At 43.2% G+C, this 6,968-nt stretch overlaps 1 protein-coding gene across 2 annotated transcripts; it reads left to right on the top strand.

The window, feature by feature from the left end:
- The first annotated feature begins 755 nt into the window (after window positions 1-755).
- arl4ab (ADP-ribosylation factor-like 4ab) lies at window positions 756-3,807 on the top strand. Of its 2 annotated transcripts, none has more exons than XM_042011394.1 (2): window positions 756-1,019; window positions 1,317-3,807. In XM_042011394.1, the coding sequence occupies exon 2, from the start codon at window positions 1,375-1,377 to the stop codon at window positions 1,978-1,980; it is 606 nt and encodes a 201-aa protein (XP_041867328.1). In that variant the 5' UTR covers window positions 756-1,019; window positions 1,317-1,374; the 3' UTR covers window positions 1,981-3,807. The 2 variants fall into 2 exon arrangements, with proteins under 2 accessions (XP_041867328.1, XP_041867327.1); XM_042011393.1 differs by having other exon boundaries at window positions 759-1,019; window positions 1,314-3,807.
- Window positions 3,808-6,968: the final 3,161 nt, after the last annotated feature.

Here is a 6,968-nt window from a genome sequence, read left to right as displayed (position 1 = left end):
GCAGAAAGTCCAGATGAGGGAGAATCTGCAGGTCTCCAAGTTCAGAGTCAGTTTGTACTTAAAGTAATTCAAATTACACCTGTGAAAGAAAAAAAGGGCCAAAATTCTATTAATTACATCAAATTATTACATTTGAAAGTTGCTTTTTGTCATATATATTTTTTCTTTGTCTTTTTTTTCTCTTTCTCCATAGTTTAATTTAACTTCGTTTTTAACAATATTGAAGAAAATGGAATATAATTGTGGACATTTGGATCTTTTCCCTACAAATGATACCACCACTGAATTTCATGTTTACTATTAAAGGATATTAAAAGAAAATCTTTGAAATAAAAAAAAGTTTCTTTTACAGAACATTTTGATGAATGTGCTTAGTTAAATAATGGAGGGACTTACTGGCCTTCAGACAGGGGAAGGTGGATGTGTGTTTTAGGGGTTGGAGGAAGGTGGATGTGTGTTTTAGGGGTTGGAGGAAGGTGGATGTGTGTTTTAGGGGTCGGAGGAAGGTGGATGTGTGTTTTAGGGGTCGGAGGAAGGTGGATGTGTGTTTTAGGGGTCGGAGGAAGGTGGATGTGTGTTTTAGGGGTCGGAGGAAGGTGGATGTGTGTTTTAGGGGTTGGAGGAAGGTGGATGTGTGTGTTTTCGTATTAATACTTGAACAAGCAGAAATTTACATTCATTTTAATATTAATGCTTTTGTTTGTTCATTTGTAAACGGTAACGGACCAAACACTTTTGGTCTGCGCATGTGCAGATCTGTCATCGTAACCGTGTTCCCGGCGTGCTCCATGAGCACCAGGCTGCTGCTCACCAGACTCTGTTTAGAAATCATAAATAAACGCTCGTTGGTGTGAAATATGAGTAGAGAAGTTTCCTGAACGTCCATTCGCCGCCGCGCACATCGGCTAAACTCCAAGTCCTGGATGTCGGCTGACTGTCCGGTTGTTGGAAGAAATCTCCCCCCACACAGGGCGCAGGGAGCGGCCGCTGGACCTCCACACGACGCGCTGGTGTTGAACGTGAGTTTAATCGGAGCCTGTGTGTTTAAGGGTGCGTTTTGTTACCGTTTGCTGTAGACTGGGGCGTCTGGAAGAGAAACGCTGCCCAGTAACAGCCTCGTTAAGCTGCGTGCCGTCAGCACCTGTCAGCGGATGGAGGAGCTGAAGACAGGCGGAGGAGCTCCATGGAGACAGTATCCAACTGTTGCTGTCTCACAGTGAAGTGCTGCCTGTTACAGAGCTGGATGTTTTTGTGTGGTTTGATTCTCAGTGGTCAGAATCACAACTTGTTTTCCTTTGTGTTTCCTCCTCCAGCAGCTCCTGCTTCAATCCTCAGAGACCGTCATCACCCCGACAGGTCCTCCTGCTCTGGAAGATGGGGAACAGACAGTCAGACCACCACTCCTTCCTCCCCTGCCTCCCCTCCTTCCAGGCTCTACACATCGTCATTCTGGGTCTGGACTGTGCTGGAAAGACCACCGTGCTGTACCGGCTGCGCTTCAATGAGTTTGTAAACACCGTCCCAACTAAAGGCTTTAACTCGGAGAAGATCAGAGTGTCGGTTGGAGGTCGGCGACGGGCAGCATCCTTCCACTTCTGGGATGTAGGTGGTCAGGAGAAGCTGCGACCTCTGTGGCGGTCCTACACGCGCTGCGCTGACGGCATCGTGTTTGTGGTGGACTCGGTGGATGGCGAGCGCATCGAGGAGGCCAAGACGGAGCTGCACAAGATCACACGGCTGGCGGAGAACCACGGGGTTCCAGTTCTGGTGGTCGCTAACAAACAGGACTTGAGGGACTCTTTGAGTCTGGCTCATATGGCGGCCATGTTGGCTCTACATGAGCTTAGTGCTGCCACGCCATGGCATCTTCAGCCGGCATGTGCCATCATTGGTGAGGGGCTGCAGGAGGGTCTGGAGAGGCTGCATGCCATGATCATGAAGAGGAGAAAGATACAGCGGCAGCAAAGGAAGAAGAGATGATGTGGAGCTGCAGAACCAGAGTCGTGTGAACTGGACCTGAGGCCATTTTAGACCCTCTGAGATCAGAGCAGGTTCCTGGAGGAGACTCAGTAATCTGAAGTTCGGTTGGTTAGATGGTGTTCGTCCAGGTGGAGGATGGTGGGACTGACGGAGTTGCTGCAGAATGAGCTGTGATGTTTCTGACAGGGCAGGGCCATGAATCAATCGTATCGATTAATTTCAATCTGCCTCTTGTGACCATTTACCTTTTATGAAAATCAGGATTTTTTTCCCTTTAACCTGCACCGCCCTCCTCGGGCTTCCGTAGTTACCAGTGGGCTCCGCCCTTCTTCACTTGTATCCCACAGAGACACACACAAGTGTGCACTGCACACACAGAACAGAACCAATGAAAACACAGCAGCTAACAGGAAGAGCTCATCCACAAAAGTCTCTGTGCTATCAGTTAGAACTGGTTCAGTTGGACCTAATCTGGGCTACTTTTGGCACTCATGGCTCAGTTACGGCACTGCATAGTGATGTGTGGGCCAGAAGTGGTCCAGATATGAGAAGCCGACCTCCTCATATCTGAGGAGTCAATGCTGGAAGGCAAGGCTAAATATGGGCCAAACAGATCTGCAAATGTGGGCCATAATTGGGCCAAACATTTTTTGTTAGCTGGGTTCTGTGGTCAACTGGGACAACACAGACATTCGCTCGGTCGTCTGTGTTGTTTATTTTGGGAAACTGTAGGTTATAATGGAGCCTGAAGACTGAACCATCAATTTTCAGGACTAAATCTCTAAGATGTTTGTTTATTTTAAGTTCTCCCATTTTAGTTCTGGTTAAAGTGGTGTGAAAACAGTTTGGCTCACCAAAAAGAACCAAGGTTCTAAGACTCCAGAACCGGAACGGCGTCTGCCTGAAAGCCCTAACAGATAAGCTGTCAAGTGAGCCGGCATTATGTATGCATGAGTATGATCAGCATCTCCTGCTGTATGAGATGCTGAAGACAGCAGCACCACAAAGTCCTGTTTAGAGACGGCCTACACCGTCCTGTATGAAAGATCAGTGGAGCGCCGACTAGTTTCCATCTGTACTTCTCAGTGTGGTAGAAGTTCAGCTCAGCTCCAGTCTGCTGCTGCTTCAGCTTCCCGTTTCATCTTCACCCACAATTCCTCTGAGTTCGATAAGTTCCCAAAATCCTTCCCTCTGTGTGGTGAGACGGACACACATGGAGTATAAACTAAAAACCAGTCTGGAGTTGGGAAAGGTGGATTGTCACAGTAAAAATGTGCAGTCGTTCATGAAGAAATCTTTTTATTTTTATTTCTTTTTAGTGACATTAATGAATGAAGCCTGCACACCTCAGTGTCTGGAAGCAGGAGATGTTCGGTGCTCTGAAAACAAGGACCCATTCTGGAAAGTTGTGATCCAGGACTCTGAGCAGGACAGAAACCGTCAGGACAGAAGTTTCTGATGGGAATCAGATTCCTCTGCAGGCTCTTCTTGGATGTGTGTTTCCTGTTAGCAGAAACACGGGGTTTCAGCGCCACCTGCTGGTGACTCCGAGCAGCAGCTGGAGGAGAAGTGTTGAAGGTCCAAGATTCTGTTTTCTGTTGGAGCTCATTACATGTTCAGACTTTGTCTCTCATGTTTTGAAACAAGGGAAAATCCTGGAGACGAAGTTGGTGTCACTGAGCATGTGCAGATCAGTGTTTTCCGTATGTCATGTTTCATTTGTGTTTTAGTTCAACTCTTCTGACTTATTTTCTTTGCATTGAGTCTCATCCTGTGAACTTGGTTGGATTTTTATTTGTAAACATAATTAATAAATTACTATAAACAACATAGAGCCTCTGTCTTTATTAATCTGCACAGCTTCAGATGAACACAGACTTTATAACCAATATGAAGAAGGAAATGCTACTTTTCAGTTCATTTTTATTTGTACAGAACCACTTTATCGTAAAGTTATTTCTGGGTGCTTTTACAGTCCAGTTAAAACAAATCCATCGTCCACTTTAGACCAATTTACAATAACTGTTTATATAAACTTTTACATAAAAGTAATAACTGTATCTAAGTAAAAACAAAAAACGCGTTGGATCAAATCTTCTCTTTGATTCAGTCCTCCATCCTGAGCTGCACAAGTAGACAGTGGACAGGAAAACCTTGAATTTAGGAAGGAATTTAGTTTTTACCTTTCTGACAGAGAGGAGGTGAGGAACACATGAAAGTAAAACAGCAGCTGGAAGGAAAAGGATGCAGATATTTAATATTCTTTCATATAAATATTATAACAGTAAATATGACAAGTCTAATTAAGTCCCTGTAAGGACTTAACAGTGATCAAACCCTCAGCATCGGCATGGAAACTAACTCAGGAAACATTTTGATGAAGTAGCTTTTCTGCAGAAAAACAGGCGTTCAGGTGGTTTTCTGCAGGAAGCTGATGACTATCATAATCTCCCTGATTGACATTCCCAGGTGGCTTGTCTGTCCTCAGAGATCCAGCCTCACTGTTATATGATGTTATCTGATGTAGCGTCGTTCAGCAGAATCCGGATCAACATAATGGTCCTCTTCCTGACCTCCACATGTACTGGAAAAAAGGGAAACATTTCTTCAAAGGAAAGTTTCTATATACAGCATACTGTGTGATGCTCAGATTTCCTCTGTTATCATAAATAGTCGACAATTACTTTACTATTGACTACTGTCAAAAAAAAAACAAAAAAAAACTACAGAGTGAGACATCGTCTTCTTTCCTATCTCTGCTGAGAGTTGCACATGGGCAATAAAGTCCGGCAGGGAACAAAACAACAGCAGAGATCGTCAAAAGTCTGAAATAACTTCACGTTAAACTTAAAAAATAAATTAAATACATGTGAGGCTTGTAAAGCGGACCTTGTGTACCACGGAAGTACGTCTGCAACGCTCGAACATTTAAAGAGGAGGCACGTCGGACTTACTTAACAACCTCATGCAAGATTTCAAAGCTGGAAGTGAAATAAGATCCATTTATAATAATCATGAGATACAGAATCCGATTGGTCGACTAGTAGTTTTAATAGTCGGTGACTAATCGACCATCAGAATAGTTATTAGTTGCAGCCCTGCTCATAACGTAGCTGAAGGGCGAATGTTGCAGCTTTTGATCAGAACCTGGTCCACCAGGATCCAGGTTTCTCTTTTTTACTGGGATCATGTCTGACTGACCATCAGACTGACAGAATGGAGAGTTTTATAAACATTATACTTTTACAACCTGATCTCTTAAGAGCTGGGTCTCTGTGTAAAAAGTAAATAAAGCAGACAGCAATGATTTCCCAATCTCACAAACTCATATTTTATTAATAGAGCATAAAGAATAAAAAAACTGGAGGAGCGTTTAAAAACTAATCAGGTTACCTGGCAACAGGTCAGTTGACCTGACTAGGTATAAAAGGAGCATTTCAGAGAGGCAGAGTCTCTCAGCTGGAGAGATGGACAGAGCTTCACCAGTCTGAGACACACTAGGTCTATAAGATGTGGAACAATTTCAATGAAATGTTCCTCTATTTAAAATTGTGAAGACTTTGAAGATCCCACCGTCTACACTGTAGACTCTACAGTGTATAATGTCATCAAGAGATTCATAGAACCTGAATGAATCTCTGTGTGATGGGACAAGGCTGAAGGTCTAAACTGGATGCTGGTGATCTTGAGATCCTCAAGCAGCACTGCATTAAAACAAAAGACATGATTCTCTACTGGAAACCACTGCATGGACTCAGGAAGCTTCCAGAAACCACTGTCTGTGAACACAGTTCACCCTGAAACCCACTAATGCAGGTTAAAACTCCATCATGCAGAGAAGAAGCCAGATGTGAACAGGATCCAGAACCAGCTTCTTCCATCTTCTCTGGACCAAAGCTCATTTAAAATGGTCTGAGGCAAAGTGGAAACCTTGATGAAGATGTGAACTAGTTTGTGGAAAGCATGGACGGCGTGTCCTGCAGACTAAAGAGGAGAGGGAGCATCCAGCTTGTTATCAGTGGACAGGTGAAAAGCTGCATCTCTGATGGGATGGGGCTGCATTAGTGCCTATGGCGTGGGCAGCTTCCACATCTGTGAAGCTCCATCAATGCTGCATCAATCACTTTTTTTTTCACAGATTCCAAAACTCTGTTTCATCTTGGTCATAGTGTAACACCTATAGATCGTCTACGGCTTACTGGGCTCAGTGTAAGGTTCGACTACTGGAGCAATAATAAGTATGTAGTGCGTTAATAACCACAGACCAGGAAATAAGTTTGAACTGCCGGCTTATTATATTAATTGAACACAGAAAATGTATAACAACACTCTGACATACAGCTGACACACAATTTCAATCCACTTCTCTTTCAAGCGAACTTTTCCCTTTCTTTCCAAGTGATTTAGTTTGTCAATCCTGTTTAATTTAAACCTATTTTTTCTCTGGTTTAAAGGATAATTTCTTTCCAACCTAGGTTTTTTCTTGTTTGCACTAAGTGCACGTTCTGTCTTTTCTCTAAGTTACTCAGCTTTATTCTGGATAAAGTTTTAGTTTTAGTTTCAAGTTCTAGTTAAACTCTTTCTTTAAATTTCAACCATTCTCAATATTTTTCTTTTGTGGTACCCAACAAAAGAACTGCTTATAATCACAACTCAGATAACACCATTACAGCATTAACAGATATGATTAACAAAACAACAGTAAATAAAATTTACAAAACTCAAAATGATTCAGTAAAAGACTGAATAACCTTGTTTATCACAAGTAATAGTCTTTGTCCCATTAACTGTCAATCCTTTGAATATCCCGAACGGTTAATCCAATGTCTGTGAATCCACTGCGGCTCTGCATAAAGATTTGGATAAATCCTACCAGTTCCTGATGAAAACCACGCAATGTCCAGGAGAGGCGCTTGGCTTCTGTATGATGCACGGTTCACGGAGTCTTTGGGTGGCTCGCCATCTTGTATCTCGAACATGGAATCCCA

This window comes from Melanotaenia boesemani, chromosome 17, assembly GCF_017639745.1.
Source record: "Melanotaenia boesemani isolate fMelBoe1 chromosome 17, fMelBoe1.pri, whole genome shotgun sequence".
In the NCBI taxonomy this organism is placed as follows: domain Eukaryota; kingdom Metazoa; phylum Chordata; class Actinopteri; order Atheriniformes; family Melanotaeniidae; genus Melanotaenia; species Melanotaenia boesemani.
The sequence above is the reverse complement of the archived record's forward strand: the minus strand, read 5'-3'. Positions and strand labels throughout refer to the sequence as shown.

Coding starts and splice junctions, on each gene's coding strand:
- arl4ab (XM_042011394.1), top strand. CDS start 1,375: ATGGGGAACAGACAGTCAGACCACCACTCCTTCCTCCCCTGCCTCCCC.